Below are 20,422 nucleotides of genomic sequence, written 5' to 3' on the forward strand. Positions count from 1 at the left end.
TATAACGCTGAGCACCTGCACTCAATTACTTTGGTCGACCATGGCGAGGCCTGTTCTGAATGGAACCTGTCCTGTTAAACTGCTGTATGGTCTTGGCCACCATGCTGCATCTCAGTTTCATGGTCTTGGTAATCTTCTTATAGCCTAGGCCATCTTTATGTAGAGCAACAATTATTTTTTTCTGGTCCTCAGAGAGTTCTTTGTCATGAGGTACCATGTTGATTATCGAGTGACCAGTATGAGAGAGTGAGAGCGATAACACCAAATTTAACACACCTTAGACCTTGTAACACTAACGAGTCATGTGACACTGGGAGGGAAAATAGCTAACTGGGCCCAATTTGGACATTTTCACTTAAGGGTGTGCTCACTTTTCTTGTCAGAGGTTTAGACATGAATGGCTGTGTGTTGAGTTGTTTTGAGGGGACATCAAATTTACACTGTTATGCAAGCTGTACACTCACTACTTTACACTGTAGCAAAGTGTAATTTCTTCAGTGTTGTTACATGAAAAGATATACTGTATTTATCGGCGTATAACATGCACTTTTTTCCCCCTAAAATCAGGGGGAAATCGGGGGTGCGTGTTATACGCCGATCCCCCACTGTTGCTAGGGCTTTCTGCTGCTATCTGCGGTTTCCGTGTATTTTCGGCCGCACACGGCCATTCACGGCTAGCTTCGGCTGTTCTCTGCTAGCTTCGGCCACACTTGGCCGTTCTCGGCGGCTTTTGGAAAGCCGAAAGCCACCAAGAACGGGCGAGTGTGGCCGAAAATAGCCCAGAACAGCCGAGTGTGTCCGAAAATAGCCGAGAACGGCCGAGTGTGGCCGAAAATACACGAAAGCTGCCGAAAACAGTCGAACTACCGGCACCATTTTTAAACGGCATATGACTGACAAGGCTGCAATGCAAGGCTGCAAATAACACTGACAAGGCTGCACTGATGGGCATTTAAATGTAAGTTTTTTTCCTTAAACTTCCCTCCTAAAAATGTAAGGGGTTTACTCACTCATTGATCTTTTATACACACACTAATTACAAGCAAACAGATCACAGGCGAGGATGGTTACCTTTAATAGCCATTCAAACCCCTTTGTGTCAACTTGTGTGCATGTTATCAGGCCAAATACACCAGGGTATGTAAACTTTTAAACAGGGTAATTTGGGTAGTTTCTGTTGCAATTATGATTTAAAAAGAGAAAACACAGTTGATTTATAATAAATAGCTTCAGCCAAACATTAACCACGAGTGAAATAAATGTTTTTGTGTTATCATTCATATTCTCTGAAAAATGGCCAAGAAATCCTGCCAGGGTATGTAAACTTTTGAGCTCAACTATATATACACACTATATTACCAAAAGTATTGGGACACCTGCCTTTACACACACACATGAACTTTAATGTCATCTCAGTCTTAGTCCGTAGGGTTCAATATTAAGTTGGCCCACCCTTTGCAGCTTTAACAACGTCAACTCTTCTGGGAAGGCTGTCCACAAGGTTTAGGAGTGTGTCTATGGAAATGTTTGACCATTCTTCCAGAAGCGCATTTGTGAGGTCAGGCAACGATGTGGACAAGAAGGCCTGGCTCGCAGTCTCTGCTCTAGTACATCCCAAAGGTGTTCTATCGGGTTGAGGTCAGGACTCTGCGCAGGCCAGTTAAGTTTCTCCACCCCAAACTCATTCCTCCATGTCTTTATGGACCTTGCTTTGTGCACTGGTGTGCAGTCATGTTGGAACAGGAAGGGGCCATCCCAAACTGTTCCCACAAAGTTGGGAGCATGAAATGGTCCAAAATGTCTTGGTATGCTGACGCTTTAAGAGTTCCCTCCACTGGAACTAGGGGGTAAAGCCCAATCCCTAAAAAACAAGCCCACATCATACTCCACCCTCCACCAAATGATTTGGACCAGTGCACAAACAAGGTCCATAAAGACATGGGTGAGCGAGTTTGGGGTGGAGGAACTTGACTGGCGTGCACAGAGGCCTGACCTCAATATTGAACCCCACAGACTAAGACTGGGATGCCATTAAGTTCATTTGCGTGTTACGGTCAGGAGTCCCAACATTTTTGGTAATATAGTGTGTATATTATTACTATTATATAGTGTGTATATTATTTTCAATCCTTTAAGCCCTTGTACACACGTTCGGAGATTCCGACGGAATGTGTCCGATCGGACCCTTTTGTCGGATATTCCGACTGTGTGTGGTCTCCATCGGACTGTTTCCGTCTGAGTATCCGACGGACCAAGTTTTCCAACTTGTTGGTAAAATTTTCCGTCAAAATGCTCCAATCGGACATACTCGGATCATGTGTAGAGAATTCCGATCGGACAAAGTGCCACTCATACTCAGATCAAATACCTACATCAAAGCTATTGGCTACTAGCCTGAACTTAGTCCTGTCGTAACGAAATAACGTCATCACGTTCTGAACGATCGGATTTTCCGACAACTTTGTCCGACCGTGTGTATGCAACAGTTTCGGACAAAATCCGTCGGACAAAATCCGTCGGACAAAATCCGTCGAATAAAATCCGAAGGACAAAATCTGACGGATTTGGTTGTCGGAATGTCCGACCGTGTGTACAAGGACTAAAATATGCAGCATATCTTTAAATTATTTCTAGTAATCCTGTAATTTCAGGCATTTCCTGTTAGAAGCTGACAGCTGTCTTTCAGTTGTATATTGTCACATTACACTTGCGTACTTTGGTTACTCTCAGAAAGCTGCGCGAGAGCAATATTTTTAAAGCAACAATTGATTGCATGTAGACAGGAAATGACTGTAAGATGTTAGAGAAGATTAGCAGAACTTAGATAAAAGTGGGGCAAAAAAGCAAGAAAACTTTATTTTATTTAAAACATGTTTATGATATACGCTGCTTTAGTCAACAAAGTCATAATAAACCATATGTGATACCATGTTGATCTACTCACGCAAACATCTATAGTGTGGCTTCTTTTGTACCATTTTTATATTTTGGATGTTTGGATTATGGGGATCCCTTAGATACACTGTACATATACACTTCCTCCAGGGGAGTGTTGTTTTCTACTCTAATCTTGCTACTTTCGTATCGCATTATGATGGTTTGGGCCTAACCCACATATTAAGGAGTTGTTAATTCTGTCCCTATTAATCTCCAAGAAAATCCAAACAGGAAAAGATGTAAAGTGCAAACAGTTTATGTCTGAGCAGGGAGAGCAGTGCCAGGAGCTGCGCACACTAAGCCAACAACAGTGTGCGGATGGTAGTGGGGGTGGTGGTTACAGGGATAACAAAGTGCACACTGTAAGGGGGGGATTAATGGATCACAAGGAAAGATTTGGTCATTTCTGCTTTAGATCTCAATGGGTGAAGACAGAAATAAGCGGGGCGCAACAACTCAGAGCTGAATGGTGAGTAACCTTTTAATGACAAGACGCTATGATGATTGGACTGTCTTGGTGAACTTTGTTCTTATTGATTACAAAATCCTAAATAGAATATTAGATGCCAAAACCCATCTAATACTTCAAATGGGTACACAACGTTCCTCCTAAGATTAGGTATTAAGCTCAGCCCATTTACAACTAGACGGACCTATGCCTGGCAAACAGCTCTTAAAGAGCCACTAACCCAAACATTACCAAATGACTCAATTTTACATTAAAAATAGAATTTTAATATAGTTATGGCAAACTATATGTGAGGCTTTTTATTCATCTTTTCCAAACTAATATATCAATATTTAACTTACAGTACCCCAAATGACCACCATGAGAATGTACTGTAATTTATCTGCAAACGGTGTATACTATATTCATAGTGCAACTTTGTAGTATGTGGCAGAGCTCAAAAATGTTATAGTATCACGAATAAGCAATGCAAAACAAAATATGATCAATATAATGTAAAATGTGTAGTATGATGAATGTTCTTCTACAAAAAGCCCCCCCTACTATTCTGAAGTTAGATGTGATTAAATTTTCTGTCTACATTTTTAAAAGGGATAATACTTTGTAAAGACCAAGGTAGTATAAGCACCCACTGACTGACCTTATATATAGTATTGTATTGTATATATTCTGGCAATATTGTAATTGGCACTGTTTCATTAAAGGGAAACTATACTGGTTCGCAGTAAATTTACCTAGTTTTTTTATTGGTTAAACGTTATAAGCTAACCTTATGGTACATGTCACTTTTCTTATTTTTTGCATAAAATCTTCTAGGAAAAAATACTTAAAGTATAACTAAAGGCAAAACTTTTTTTCAGTTTTGTGTAAAGTTTTGTGTAAAGACTAGAGAAGGATCAGAACACCTATTAGGTTTTTATTGCTTCCTGTGGCGCTGTTAAGGTGGTAGTAAAGCCCGCTTTGTGATTTTTACTTACAGGCAGTGCTGTTTCTTGGCCTAGGCCAACAAGGCCCAGGCCTAGGGCAGCACTTTGCAGGGGGAGGCAAAAAAGCTCCCGATCCGCACAGAAAAAACACTCCCTGACCTGTCCTCAAATATAGCCCCCAGTGGCCACCTGTTGTAGCGCAGCACTTGCTAATGCTATAGGCAGTCCTTTAGTGTACTTGGCTGGAGGAGGTGAGCGACTGCAGCTCTCATAAGATGGCTGATGACTGGCCAGACCTGGTACACATAAGTTAACTGGCGTAGGCGGAGCCTAATGCTCCATCTACCCTCCTCTGCGCAGCATCAACTCTGCATTTACTCCCTTGCCCGGCGTGGGATCTGTGAAGTCTGTGATGATAGGAGGAGAGAGAGAGGGTTATAACCGGCACACATTGTCAGTATAAAGGGAAATGAGGATTTGTGTGTTAGGAGTGGATGGGAGGGCCCCTCCTTCCCTCCCATCCACCCCAGGTGCTTGTACATGACATCACCTGGGATGGACGAGAAGAAAGGAGGGGCCAGCAGGGAGCAGCATGCTGTGAGAGGTCTTATTATTACAGGCATCAGGTGAGGCTGTGTACTTTTTATTTTTTACAGGAGTCTAGAGACACCAGGGCTGCCACCATCTGGGGAGGGGCAGCCAGTACAGATATAGGGAGCCTGGGCACCAACAGGACCGCAGGAGGCCCTATGATACTCTCCTGGTTCCCTCCCCCCCCCCTACGTTGTCCCCACCCCCCACACGGTGTCCCCACCCTTGGGGTATACCCGGTCCGCACTGCATCCCACTGTATCCTCATCACACTACATCCCTCTGTCTTTCCCAAGCATCCCTTTCTGTCCTCATCGCACTGCATTCCTCTCTGTCTGTCCCTGGTTACCCTCTCTGTCCCCACTGCATCCCTCTCTGTCCTCATCTCACTGCGTCCCTCTCTGTCTGTCCTCAGTGTTCATCCATGTCCCTGGCATTCCTCTCTGTCCTCATTGCAGTGCTTCCCTCTCTGTCCTCATCTCAGTGCTTCTCTCTGTGTCCCTCTTTGTCCTCATCGCACTGCATCCCTCTCTATCTGTCCCAAGCATATTTAAATTAGGGGGTACATGAGTTTAGTCATGCCTAGGGTAGCACATAACCTAAATACACCACTGCCAACAGGTAAGCCTATAATAAGGCTTACCTGTAGGTAAAATGAATATCCCCTAAATGTGCAGCGTTTAGGAGATATTCACCCTGGATACATCACCGGCACAAGCACTCTGAAGGTCCGGCATACCTTGCCGGAACTTCAGAGCTTTGTGCCTGAACCAGGGTTGCCAACCACCAGTAAATTTACTGGCAGTTTGTAAAAATCAATGATTTTTTTACAACTACCAGTAAATATCAGGGACTGATAATTTCATGCTGTGTTGGCTTTTTAAGTGTAAATCAAGTAAATTACTTTGTTATAGGTATTGTCAGTGTCCATATCATGTTTATACTGTTCAAATAGTATAGTGTTAGTTTTCAATAGGAGTTCTGTAATTGTTCTGGTTGGCATTAAAAAATGTGCTCCGCCAGTAAATTTTCCATGTTTTGTCAGTAAAAAATGATGCGGTTGGGAACCCTGGCCTGAACCGTGTAGGCTCCCGTGCGCATACTCCAGCCAATCACACAGCCGGACTGAAAGACGGGGGGTAGATGTCAGCGGTGACTAAAGGGTCTTCGTTCTAAGGTATTTCATAATGTGCTAGTAAGCGATGCATACTAGCACATTATGCAATTGCCTTACATGTGTTTTTTTGTTTTTTATTTTAACCAGCTGCAGTTAACAACCGCTTTAAGGAGATTCACCTTCTCTATTTGCCCTGTTTACCGTTATCATTGAAAGTGAAAGTAAAAGAAAATCACAAATTTTGGGTTGTCCCCAGAAAAGTAGTAGAAGGGAAATCTTTCAATGGGGACCTGGGTGAAGTTTTGCCTTTAGTTCTACTTGAAGCTTATTTAGCGTCAGATCTATTTTTTCATGTCAAATGAGTGCTAAATAACATGCTGAGTATAAAAATTACAGGTATTTGTTACCTTTCAGTGAGGTCACCTTTCAGGTCCTCCTGAAAATGAATTGTTATCCCTATAAGACCAGAACAAAATTTGGATATGGGGAAGAGTTAGTACCTCTGTAAGTATTTTATTGGTTTGTCGGTCTCTACTGGGGAGAGTCACCATCTATTTGTCCTGGTAATTACTGTCACCCAGACAGATTTTTTTTTATAAATCCTCGATTTTATGGGTTATACCAGAACAGGAGGTGGCAACTGCCCCATGAGGGGATTTCCATGGACTTCACACGACTAAACTTTTCGACAGCAAAGGTCCGACAGAACAAATCCGTCGGACAATTTGATCGTGTGTGGGCTTCAACTGACCTTTAGAAATAGAACATGTTTTAAATCTTCCCACCGGACCCGGTTCCTAGCGGGAAACCCATTCATCTGTATGCTGGTCCGACGGACCAAATACGACGCAACGGCAGCTACAGCAACTGATTGCGCTGGCTCTCGGCTCTCGGCTGCAGGGTACTGTACACCTCACACTCGCTGTAATAGGAAAAACACATTTTCCTATTGCAACGAGCACGAGAGATAGGTGACAATGTCCCTTAGGTCTGGTATGGATTTTAAGGGGAACCCCCTACGCCGGCGTGGGGGTCCCCCCAAGGTCCATACCAGACCCTTATCCGAGCACCCAGCCCGGCCGGTCAGGAAAGGGGGTGGGGACGAGCGAGCACCCTCCCTCCTGAACTGTACAAGGCCGCATGCCCTCAATATGGGGGGTGGGTGCTTTGGGGAAGGGGGGCGCCCTGTGGGCCCCCCACCCCAAAGCACCTTGTTCCCATGTTGATGAAGACAAGGGCCTCTTCCCAACAACCCTGGCCATTAGTTGTCGGGGTCTGCGGGCAGGGTGCTTATCGGAATCTGGGAGCTCCCTTTAATAAAGGGGCCCCCCAGATCCCGGCCCCCCCACCCTATGTGAATAAGTATGGGTTACATTGTACCCCTACCCATTCACCTGGGGGAAAAAAAGTGTCAATAAAAACACACTAGACAGGTTTTTAAAGTAGTTTATTAGGCAGCTCCGGGGGTCTCTTCAGTCTTCGGAGGTCTCTTCCGACTCCTCCGCTCTCTCTGGCCTCTTCTCCCACTCTCTGGCCTTCTCTCCTGGTCTCCGGTTCTTCTTCAGCTCTCCGATTATTCTCCCGATCTCCGATTCTTCTCCCGGGCTCCTCCGCTATCTTCTGCTCTTTTCCGCTCTTTTGCTAGCAGTGGCCCAGTGTTTTCTGTTGTCTTCTTCCCTCCGGTCTTTTTCCAATGTTGACATGACACTCTCTCCTGCTGCAATGCTGTGTGCACAGTGCGCTACGACTTATATAGGCATGTGGTGGGGTCACCGGGTGATGTCACCTGGTAACCCTGCCCCTTATGGCGTCACAGTCCCAGCATGCCCCAGGGCTGATGCCTCATTAACATGGGGACAAGGTGCTTCGGGGTGGGGGGGCCTGCAAGGGCGTCTCCCTTCCCCAAAGCACCCACCCCCATGTTGAGGGCAGGCAGCCTGGTACAGTTCAGGAGGGAAGGGCACTCGCTCATCCCCACCCCCTTTCCTGACCGGCCACGCTGCGTGCTTGGATAAGGGTCTGGTATTTTTTTCGGCATAGGGAGCTCCTCTTAAAATCCATACCAGGCGACGGGGCTCGCAAAGTTGTCAATCTCGCTGATAAAAACTTTAGTCCGTGTGTTGGCAAATCTGTTCATTTGAAAGTCCGTCGTAACTCCGCCGAAAGTCCGTCGGGAAGACCTAGTCTGCTGGAAAGTCCGGTCATGTGAGGGCAAGTCCGCTCGTTCTGAAAGTCCATCAGAACTCCGCTGGAAGTCCGTCGGGAAGTCTGTTGGACCTAGTGTGCTGGAAAGTCCGGTCATGTGTACGTGGCAATAGAGATTTTAACTCACTTCCTGAAAGTAAAAGGATATTCCCTTAACGGGATGCAGACAGCAAAAAAGAAAAAAGAGAGTCCAGAAATATTTGTGGTGGTACTGATTCATGCATATCAAATAAAATATATATATATGTATATATATATATATATATTTCGCATGAGGCAATAGTTTATTAACAGAATGAAATTTTGGAACTTCATCTCTTACCGTTAGCCCTTGTACACATGGTCGGACATTCCGACAACCAAATCCGTCGGATTTTGTTCGACGGATTTTGTCCGAAACTGTTGCATACACACGGTCGGACAAAGTTGTCGTTACGACGGGACTACGTTCAGGCTAGTAGCCAATAGCTTTGGTCTAGGAATTTGATCTGAGCATGCGTGGCACTTTGTCCGATCGGAATTCTCTACACACAATCGGACAAAGTCCGATCGGATCATGTTGTCGGAAAATTTTATAGCCAAGCTGGAAAACTTGGTCCGTCGGATATTCCGACGGAAACAGTCTGATGGAGCCCACACGCGGTCAGATTATCCGACAACACGGTCCGATCGGACATTTTCCGTCGGAATGTCCGACCGTGTGTACAAGGGCTTAGAGTACATTAATTCAAATAGGTGCATAACCTTCCCTTATGACATGTATAGCTCCAACACAAGGACTTTGTCAAATTTGCATATCAGGTACAAATTCCAGAAGGAACCATTCCAATAAGATATTAAAACATCTAAAGCCGGGTACACATGGGCCAAATGTCAGGTGACATTGGCCAGTTCAAAAAAAATGGCCGACATGCGACCCTTGTGTTTATCAGTCTGTCCAACAGAAGCCAGCCGTTTGGGTGGATCCGTTCAGACGAGAATGCTGGAAAACCAGCAGCCAATTGATTTCTGATCAACGCTCTCAGCCAATGGCAGAAAGCACAGCTCAGAGTGTTCTGGTGGGGGGGCCCTCCCCCTGTCAGAACACAACAGCTCAGGGGGGGAGATCGCTGCACAACTTCTCATAGTTAGTACAGTGGCTCTGACTGAGGTTGACACGCTGGGTTGAACGAAAAAAAAAACCTCATAGTGTTTACCAGGCTTAATATCATCCCTTAATTAGATACCAGCAAATGTACCTGTTGAATCTACTGTCACTGTAAGAAGGGTAGGTAGCCCAGAGATGGAGATAACCTTCTTAAAGACTGAGTTTAACTTATCTGGAACTAGATAAGAAAAATAAACTATGCAGTTTGTAAAATGATCAATAATATTATTGTCATATTTGTAGGCCATTTGGGTCCCCTCAGAAGCCTGGCCTGAAAACTCACAGCAACCCTTAGGTCCTGACTTGTTGCTAGGATGTGAAAACCATGGGGTATTCCTGTAATGCTGGGAGTGAACATCCAACTGTTTTCACATCCTGCCAACAAGGCAGGACATTGTAACAACAAGTAACATGAACACGCATAATTGTACTGCCTTAGGGCCGGTTCACACAGCGAGGCGCGGCGAGGCGTCTCCGACTTGCCTCGCCGCGACCTGCGGGGACCTCAGCGGCGACTTGCAGAGGACTTCTGTATAGAAGTCAATGCAAGTCGCCCCCGAAGTCGCCCCGAAGTAGTACAGGAACCTTTTTTCTGAGTCGGAGCGACTCGAGTCGCTCCTCTCAGAACGGTTCCATTGTACAGAAGGGGGGCGACTTGCGGGAGCGAGGCGAGGCGAGCCGTGTCGCCTCGCATCGCCTCGCTGTGTGAACCGGCCCTTACACATAATCATGCTCTATCATTGTCAAAAAAGTTCAAACCCCAAACTGTCCATATCTAACCAAAAAATTAACAAAAAAAAGGTGCAGCTTAGAAGTCCTTTGATGTAGTGGCTGCATTAGTGTTCCTTTTTTGTTTTCTTTATGTTCTCCAACAACACACATCCTATCCTATGGTGGCTACACTCACCCAATCAACTATATCTATAGAGGAAGCAACATTGGCCTGCTATGCTGCATTTCTGAATAGGACAACAAACATCCTCCTCTCTTAATTTCCATTACATGGGGGCCTGGGGAAATGGTAGTTTACAAAAGATGGCTTGGAAAGAAGATAACATTGTTTATAATCTCAGTTCATTTCAAAGTAAGTCATAAGGACACTGCATACTTGGCAAGATCAACAAGTATTTTCTGTACTAGCTGAAAATGTTCTTAGCCTGAATGAAACCGAATGTAACCACTACATCTAAGGCAGCCTTTCTCAACATTTTCAACACGGAGGAACCTTTGAAATAGTTCTCCGGTCTCGGGGGAACCCCTGCTAAAAATTAGAAATCTACAATTCATGATACATTCGTGTGATGGTCAGTGGGAAGAATGGTCCTTACACTTGTGATCATTAGGAAGAATTACCTCCTTACAGATAGCTAAAAAGGTCAATGGGATCTTGGCAACAGTGGGAACTTATCTGAGAGGCAGAAATTGGCCAATGCTGAAGGAACCCCTAGCAACCTCTGGAGGAATCCTAGGGTTCCACTGAACCCTGGTTGAGAATCACTGAATTCTAAGGACTGGTCAGCTGAAATGAATTACATTTTTGGCCTTGGGTTTAGATATCTTCAAAAGGAGGCAATGGAAGCTTACACAAACACTGTAACTATAGGCCCACATCTCCTTCTATCGTCGTACATTCAGTAGGCAAGTACGTTTTGTAACTTTTGTGATTTGTTTCAGAAAGGTTTTTTGGTAGAAATATTGAGAAAAAAGTTCATGTTATCTCTTTGTTTTACATACTATCATAATCACACCACCCAATTACCAGGATGATCTGTAAACATGACGGTCACATACAGCAATCGTGTGGCAGACGCTAAGCTTGGCACTTTCTCTCGGTTGCTCCTTCGCTGGAGAGGCAGCATCTACAAATTATTATACAGAGAGTTCTTCATCTTCATCGGCTTCTACTTCATTATTAGTGTCACCTACAGGTATCTGACTCATTATGCATTGTAGCATATATAAATGTAATATCTAAATCTAAATGTAATACAGATTTATTTTTTTTAGAATATATTTCTGGATTTTGTTATTATGTTCACAACTGAACATTTAAATTGTCATTTGTTTGTGAGGAAATGGTGAAATATTAACCACTTCCCATCCAGGCCAATTCTGACATTTCTCTCATACATGTAAAATTCATAATTTTTTTGCTAGAAAATTACATAGACATTATATATATGTTTTTTTAGCAAATACCCCATAGAATACAATGGCGGTCATTGCAAATTTTTATCTCGCAGGGTATTTGCACAGCAATTTTTCAAACATGTTTTTTTTTTTTTTTTAAAACAGTTTCATGCTTTAAAAAAAAAAAAAACATTAAAGTTAGCCCAAGTTTTTTTCATAATGTGAAAGATGAAGTTATGCCAAGTAAATAGATACCTAACATGTCACGCTTCAAAATTGCACACACTTGTGGAATGGCGCCAAACTTCGGTACTTAAAAATCCCCATAGGCGACGCTTTAAAAATTTTTACTGGTTACAAGTTTTAAGATACAGAAGAGGTCTAGGGCTAGAATTATTGCTCTTGCTCTAACGTTCGCGGCAATACCTCACATGTGTGGTTTGAATACCGTTTTCATATGTGGGCGGGACTTATGTATGCGTTTGCTTCTGCGTGCAAGCACACGGGGACAGGGATGCTTTAAAAAAATTGTTGGTTTTTTATTGTTAATTTTACTTTTCTTTTTTTAGTTTGATACTTTAAAAAAAAAAAAAAGAATAATTTTAATCACTTTTATTCCTATTACAAGGAATGTAAACATCCCTTGTAATAGGAATATGGCATGATCGGTCCTCTTTACAGTAAGATATGGGGTCAATAAGACCCCACATCTCACCTCTAGGCTGGGAAGCCTGAAATAAAAATAAAAAAAACGATCTTGGCTTCCCAGCCATGGCTGCGCCATTCGTTTGAATGCAGAGGCCGGGCGTGATGTCATAACATTGCGCCTGGCCTCCGAATGATCATAGAGACTTCGAAGACCATCTGGTCCGCTGGAGATCTCTATAGTTCCCATTCAGGGCCTGGCGGATCCTGTCTCAGACTCACCGATGGAAGCGTTTTTTCTGATCAGGAAGCCTAATGTGCTAATCAATGGAAAAAATATTTGAAATATCAATTGATATAACAAATTGACTGAAATCACTATAGTTTCCAATCAAACCTAACTTTTTGGGTAGAGTTAAAAAATAGTTAGAAAAATAGTTAGAAAAATAGTTTTAGATAAAAACAGGTAAATCCAATGATTCACCCAGTCCTCCAAGTCCCTCCTAAGACTGGTTTACCAGGGATAAGATGACACTATTTTTTGGGGGGGGGGGGGGGGGGGGTGCGCAAACAAACCAAAAAATTCAATTGTAAGTAATGCATGACTGTAAATAGCCATTTATCAGGTGATTATGTATCATTACTACTAGATAAAACGGTACCCATCAATTGCAGCCACACTGTGCCCATCAATTGCAGTCATACTGTGCCCATCAATTGCAGCCGCACTGTGCCCATCAATTGCAGACTCAATGTGCCCATCATGTGCAGACTCAATGTGCCCATCAAAAGTCAGCCTCACTGTGCCCATCGCATGAAAATTTTGACATGCTGGTTGTACCCAAGTTGATTGATCAATCATCTTGGATACAATTAGCCTGCCCATACATAATTCAAACCATATATGGCTGGCTTAAGGATAATGGGCTTTTCCAACTTTTAAGACACAAAGGCTCCCTTCTCTTATACAGTCATAATAATTAGCTGCTAGTTCATAATTAACAATTATAGAATAAGTAAATACATTTCAAAAGTTTACAGTCAGTGACATTGTTAGGATACAATTTTGTTTTATAAATGGGGATGAGTGATAAAAAATGATTTTGCAAGAACCAGTGACACTGTCATTGCTACTGCAATTTATGTTACTGTTGTCATTAATGAGTCACCTGCACTGGTCACCAAGGCATGGCAATGACCTATTTCATTTGTTTTGTAGGCTTCTTCTCAATGCGCAACAGAGGATTTACTTTGAGCAGCTGGCACTTTACTGTAACAACTATGCAGAGCTGATTCCAGTGTCGTTTGTCCTAGGTAACAAATAAATTATTCTTCGCATCCCCTATTTGTATTATATTGACTATGATACATTCTCATATGTTACACAAGCACATTATAAAGAGTCTACCTAAAGGGGAGTTAAGGTTACCATGTACAATACAATCTGACTCTACAATGTTGGTACAATCAACTTTAGATTTGCCAAAACTAAATAATATGAGGACCTGCCTAATCTATTTAATCAATTTGCATCCAATCCAGCATATCCTTGCTCAATATAGTTGTTAGTAGCAATGGGCAGGGGTGCCCCCCCCCATCCATGTATGTGGCCCCCTAATCTAGATGCTGGGCACTGGATGCATGGATTCCAATGTTTTTTTTAAGCACATGATTAGAGCCTGAGGCTTTAATTCGCTTCAAAAAAGGGTGGGCTCGAGCCCACCCAGTTGTGAGACAATAGCAAAATAATATTCGCTATTGTCTTCCTGCTTCTTCTCTTGGCCAATCAGGAAGCGAGTGAAGCGTGATTGACCAAGCGGAGAAGCAATCGTATTGGCCGGGCAGGGGGGGAGGATGTACAGGAACATCTGGGACTCGGCAGATGGCCGCCCAGAGTGATCTCTCAGTGCTCTGCATTGGCGCCGATTGAAAGCCCGACCTCACGAGTACCACCCGCGGGGGGGGGGGGGGTATAGTACTCATGCAGTCCTTTCCCCCGACTGGAGCACCAGCCACCACTGGTTATTAGATCTAAAGGAGTTTGTACAATCAGATGTGTGGTGAGCTTTACAGAGATGGGAGCTATAACTGAAGATTACATGTGCACCTGCTGGCAGATACAATATCACTGCACATCCATGACATACAATGGACCTCTATGAGATCCTGTTTAAGGCTCCATGCACACTGAAGCTCAAAAAAGCTTTTTCTGGACGCCAGATTGCTGGCAGAAAACGCTGGTTGAAAAACTTGCTTTTAACAGCGTTTTGTACTAGCGTTTATGAGTGTTTATTAGCGTTAGCATTTATGGGCGTTTTCAATAAAAATACACAGAGGACACTCCAAAAATCCCACAGTACATTCCAAACTCCCACAATGCATTGAAAAAATAGAATGCCGAACACTAATTAACACGCGTTTATGAGCGTTTATCAGCGTTTGTCGTTTTTTGGCGGTGAAAAACAGCACTTTGAACACGAATTTCTGGCGTTCAGAAAAAAGCCCATAAACTCCACTGCTCATTAAAGCTGAAAAACGTCCATGTGTGCATGGACACATAGGCTAACATAGAGTGGAGTTTATGGGCTTTTAAAAAAAAACTTCCAAACTCCAATAAACTGCAGTTTATGAGCTCCAGTGTGCATGGAGTATTGGGGACTCACCTTTTCAATTACTATAAACAACAGGTAACAGGGCCCAATATAGGACAATGGCAGAATGTGGGATGCCCTTACTGTGTTACTACATGGTGCGGTCTCTCCTAGACACCTAGCCCTAAGTCTGTCACAAATCTTTTTTAGGATCCTTAAAATAGCATTGAATTCATCAGCTATGGAATGCCTAGTTGTATATTATTATTATTATACAGGATTTATATAGCGCCAACAGTTTGCGCAGCGCTTTAGAACATGAGGGCAGACAGTACACTTACAATACAAATCAATCCAGGAGGGACTAGAGGGCCCTGCTCGTTAGAGCTTACAATCTAGAACTATATATGATTGCTTTCAATCTTGCTGTAATCATTCAGACTGTGGGAAGATCACTTCATGTCTATGGCTGGTCTTATGAACTTGTATGGCAGTCTTATGCCGCGTACACACGATCAAACAATCGGGTGGAAAAGTCCGGCAAACTAAAGTCCGCCGGACAATCCCCCCCCGTGTGTAGCCTCCGGCGGACTTTTTTTACCAGAAAGTACGGCGGACTTAGAAAGTAGTTTTGCACTCCAATCTTCCAGCCGGACTTGCATTTCGGCGGACAATCCGGCCGTGCGTATGCCAGTCCGCCGTACTTTTGAAATGAGCGGACTTTTCCCGTCCGGAGAAAAGTCCGCTCATTTTGAGCACGTCTCCAGGTAGGCGGGGCCCGCAAAGGATGTGTCGCTGGCCCCGTCACCTGGTATGGACTTAAAGGGGAACCCCAACGCCGAAAGAAATCGGCGTGGGGGTCCCCCCCAGGTCCACATCAGACCCTTGTCCGAGCACGCTACCCGGCTGGCCAATCCTCTGGGACTGTGACACCATAATGGGCGGGAACATCATCCGGTGATGTCCCTATATAAGTCGCCGCGCATCGCGTCGGTGCCATTGTGAGCGGAGGATGCGACGAGGCAACATCTGAAGAGAAGAAGAGAAGAACAGAAGACGGAGAAGACGGCGGTGACAGCGGCGACAGAAGACCGGGCTACCGCTTGTAAAAGAGCTAGAAGAAGGTGCGGTGGCACGGCAGAAGAACCGAAGAGGGAGACAAGACCCCCGAAGTCGGAAGAAGAGGGCGGCGACGAGGAAGAAACCCGGGCTCCTCCGCTTTTTGTACTTTATTTTACAGGTGAATGGGTAGGGGTACATTGTACCCCATACTCATTCACATAGGGTGTATCCGGGGGCCCCCTTATTAAAGGGGGCTCCCGGATTCCGATAAGCCCCCCGCCCGCAGACCCCGACAACCAACGGCCAGGGTTGTCAGGAAGAGGCCCTTGTCCTCATCAACATGGGGACAAGGTGCTTTGGGGTGGGCGCGGCCCCTCCTTCCCCAAGTTGCCCCCCATGTTGAGGGCACGCGGCCTGGTATGGCTCAGGAGGGGGGGGGGGCGCTCTCTCGTCCCCCCCTTTCCTGGCCGTGCTCAGACAAGGTGTGATGTGGACCTGGGGGGACCCCACGCCATTTTTTTACGGCGTTGGGGTTCCCCTTTAAGTCCATACCAGGTGACGGGGCCAGCGATGCATCCTTCGCGGGCCCCGCCTACCTGGAGACGCGCTCAAAATGAGCGGACTTTCCTCCGCGTGTGTGGGCGAGTATGTTCATTTCAAAAGTACGGCGGATAGTCTGGCGGACTTAGTACGCCGTATTAGTCTGCTGAAAAAGTGCCGTGTGTGGGCAAGTAGCCCGTTCGGAAAGTCCGGCGGACAGTCCGGCGGGAAGTGTGTACACGGCATTAGGCTACTTTCACACTGGGGAGTTGCGGGCGCTGGCGGTAAAGCGGCGCTATATTTACGTTTTAGGTTTTAGCGGCGTTATGCAGCCGCTAGCGGGGCAGTTTCAACCCCTGCTAGCAGCCAAAAAAGGGTTAAAAGCGCCCGCAAAGTGCCTCAGTGTGAATATAGCCTAATATTGCTCTTTCAGCTTGTCTTATAAAAATCTGTATAGTCATATTTGCATATTACATTCATTTAAGATTACAGCTAGTGCTACATCGGTTCATGCTATAATCAGATCTTTCCTGTTCTTTTGTTTTCAGGCTATTTCTGATCTCTAAATAACACCATTGTAGCATACATTATACTTATCACATGTGTAATTGTCATTATCGGGTTGCGTAAGCAAACTATGATACTTGGTAAACACTGCTGCCTACACATGAATGAGAGATTTAAACAGGTTTAAAATCAGATTATGGTTTTAACAATGTTTAATGATGCCGTTCTGCATGAAAGAATATTTACGGCTTCTGGATATTTGTGCTATGTACTCACAGTGAATGTGTCTGCTTGCATAAGGATTATAGGTCACATAAGCTTTACAACATATCATCAATAGCAAGGAGTGATGAAAGCTTTGTCCATCATTGCAGAGATAAGTGTGCTAACTATAAGCTTGCATATAAAGGATCACTACCTCACCTACGATAAAGAGACTATCCTATAATAATAGTTTTTTCTAGCACGTTGTTGTTATCACTTTTATGAATCCCGCCAGTTTCCTATTTATTGCAAAGGGTATCCAAAGCCATTTTTTTAGTTCTAGGTAAGGTGTGAAAGCCCTTGTACACACGGTCGGAGATTCAGACGGAATGTGTCCTATTGGACCGTTTTGTCGGATATTCCGACTGTGTGTGGTCTCCATCGGACTGTTTCCGTCGGAGTATCCAACGGACCAACTTTTCCAAATTGCCGGTAAAATTTTCCGCCAAAAAGCTCTTATCGGACATACTCCGATCATGTGTAGCCTACTCCGACGGACAAAGTGCCATGCATGCTCAGATCAAATTCCTAGACCAAAGCTTTTGGCTAGTAGCCTGAACGTAGTCCCGTCGTAACGAAATAACGCCATCACGTTATGTACAATCGGATTTTCCGACAACTTTTTCTGACCGTGTGTATGCAACAGTTTCGGACAAAATCCGTTGGACAAAATCCAACGGACTTGGTACACACGATCGGACTTTCCGACAACAAAACCGTGGATTTTTTTCCAAAGGATGTTGGCTCAAACTTGTCTTGCATACACACGGTCACACAAATGTTGTCCAAAAATTCCCAAACGTGGGAATGCGATGACGTACAAGATGTATGATGAGCTGAGAAAATGGAAGTTCAATAGCCAGTGCGGCTCTTCTTCTGCTTGATTCAGAGCATGTGTGAACTTTTGTGCAACGGACTTGTGTACACACGATTGGACTTTCCGACAACAAGTTTTGTTGGTGGAAAATTTGAGAACCCGCTCTCAAACATTTGTGTGCGGAAATTCTGACAGCAAATGTTCGATGGAGCATACACACGGTCGGACTTTCCAACAACAAGCTTGCATCGAACATTTCCCATGTACGTGGCATTAGGCCTCGGAAGGCAAAAGTCTGAAGACTAGCTGTCTGCAGATTTTCAGATCGTTAGTACGGTGCATTCGACAGACGATTTGTCTATTACATCAGACAAAGGCGGGATGTGCAGGTTATGAAATTTTCATTGGATGTGAACTCAATCTCCGATTTTCGGATGGTCAGTACAGAAATCCGTCACAAAAAAGTACAACGATGCAGGCTCGGAATCAATGAATGAGCCTGAAGAGTTTGGGCTTGTAAACTACCGTTCATAATCTAGAATTAACATTCGTGACGCGCCAATTGATGAAATGTCAAAATGCAGCGCACATTCTCATCTTCTTTAATGGGATAATAATTAATGAAGCTGCTTTGCTGGTGATACTGATGTGATTATGCCAAACATGTTTTAAAAGGCATTTGTTTTGTACAATCTGAAAATCGCAAATCAACGATCACCAAAATTCTACTAACTTCTTCTTTATACTCTCATAGTACTTCACTACGTTCGTGGTTTGTCAAGCGACAATTTGCGGATAGTATGTTAGACAAAATCCTGCACACGCGCTTTTGACAAAAATCAGACGCTCGGTCATCTAACAATCGAAACGTGTATATGAGGCCTTAGGCTGGCTATACATTATACAATTTTCTTGTACAATTTTTCTTTAAATTTACCACAACCATATAATATGAGCTCAAACACTGTAATTGTGTATGCAATCAGGCAGACCCTTGCAATACATTGAAGGTAAATCTAAAGGAAGTTGAATAAGAAAACTGTATAGTGTATGGCCAGCCTTAGGCAGTTTTTGTTTGTGTTTTTTTTTGGCTGTCTGGTGTCTATTAGTCCTGGTGACCATTGTCACTGAGGCAGAAAGCAATAAGAAAGCCAAAATTTACAGCTGTGACTGGAACAAGAATAAAGGGGAAATTTTTGGAGACTCCTATTCCATTGACAGCTGTCTAAGAAAAGATTGCCCTTCACATTGGAGAGATTTCCTCCTAATTCTCATTATGACTTCAAGACAAGACATGAGGAGAAATCTCCCCAGTGGAACATAAACAGTAAAACACTGGATTTTAACCATTTTCCACTCTCCAAGACAACAAAAAAAATTTTGTTTGGGTATTCTTTAAAATAAATATCGCACAAACCTGAGTATTGGTCCCTGTATTGGTCTTGATGATGTCAGGATCCTAGACTACTGGATCAGGGGGGAAGAAGACACTGCGGGGACCAATCTAGCAGCAAGTGGTGTTCCCTAAGACCTAAATGAGCAAATGGACACAGCTCCACTGCAAGGGATATTTTTTTAGTTGCCTACTCTGGGCTTTAAGCATGTAATAACATACACTATATTGTCAAAAGTATTGGGATGCCTGCCTTTACACACACATGAACTTTAATGGCATCCCAGTCTTAGTCCGTAGGGTTCAATATTGAGTCGGCCCACTCTTTGCAGCTATAACAGCTTCAACTCTTCAGAAAAGGTTGTCCACAAGGTTTAGGAGTGTGTCTAGGGGAATGTTTGAATATTCTTTCAGAAGCACATTTGTGAGGTCATGTACTGATGTTGGACAAGAAGGCCTGGCTCGCAGTCTCCGTTCTAATTCATCCCAAAGGTGTTCTATCAGGTTGAGGTCAGGACTCTGTGCAGGACAGATAAGTTTCTCTACCCCAAACTCGCTCACCTGTGTCTCTATGAACCTTGCTTTGTGCACTGGTCCAAATCAGTTGGTGGAGGGGGGATTATGGTGTGGGGTTGTTTTTCAGGGGTTTGGCTTGACCCCTTAGTTCCAGAGAAGGGAATTCTTAAGGTGTCAGTATACCAAGACATTTTGGACAAATTCATGCTCCCAACTTTGTTTGGAACAGTTTAGGGATGGCCCCTTCCTGTTCCAACATGACTGCACACCAGTGCACAAAGCAATAATCCCCTCTCCACCAAATGATTTGGACCAGTGCACAAAGCAAGGTCCATAAAGACATGGATGAGCGAGTTTGGGGTGGAGCAGTTTGACTGACCTTCACAGAGTCGGGAGCTCAACCAGATAGAACATCTTTGGGATGAATTAGAGTGGAGACTGCGAGCCAGGCCTTCTCGTTCAACATCAGTACTTGACCTCACAAATGTGCTTCTGAAACATTCCCATAGACACACTTCTAAACCTTGTGGACAACCTTCCCAGAAGAGTTGAAGCTGCAAAGGGT

The 20,422-nt window shown here is 44.1% G+C and overlaps 1 protein-coding gene across 1 annotated transcript in view; it reads left to right on the forward strand.

Moving 5' to 3' along the window:
- The first annotated feature begins 3,291 nt into the window (after positions 1 to 3,291).
- BEST1 (bestrophin 1) overlaps positions 3,292 to 20,422 on the forward strand; it is a 42,474-nt gene continuing 25,343 nt past the window's right edge. The window contains exons 1-3 of the mRNA XM_077460774.1: positions 3,292 to 3,406; positions 11,155 to 11,320; positions 13,387 to 13,481. Of these exons, the coding sequence (XP_077316900.1) occupies positions 11,169 to 11,320; positions 13,387 to 13,481 (247 nt within the window). The 5' untranslated portion in view covers positions 3,292 to 3,406; positions 11,155 to 11,168. The remainder of the gene's footprint in view (positions 3,407 to 11,154; positions 11,321 to 13,386; positions 13,482 to 20,422) is intronic.

This window comes from Lithobates pipiens, unplaced genomic scaffold, assembly GCF_037356315.1.
Source record: "Lithobates pipiens isolate NorthernLeopardFrog02 unplaced genomic scaffold, aLitPip1_a1.2 Scaffold_10, whole genome shotgun sequence".
Classification (NCBI taxonomy): Eukaryota; Metazoa; Chordata; class Amphibia; order Anura; family Ranidae; genus Lithobates; species Lithobates pipiens.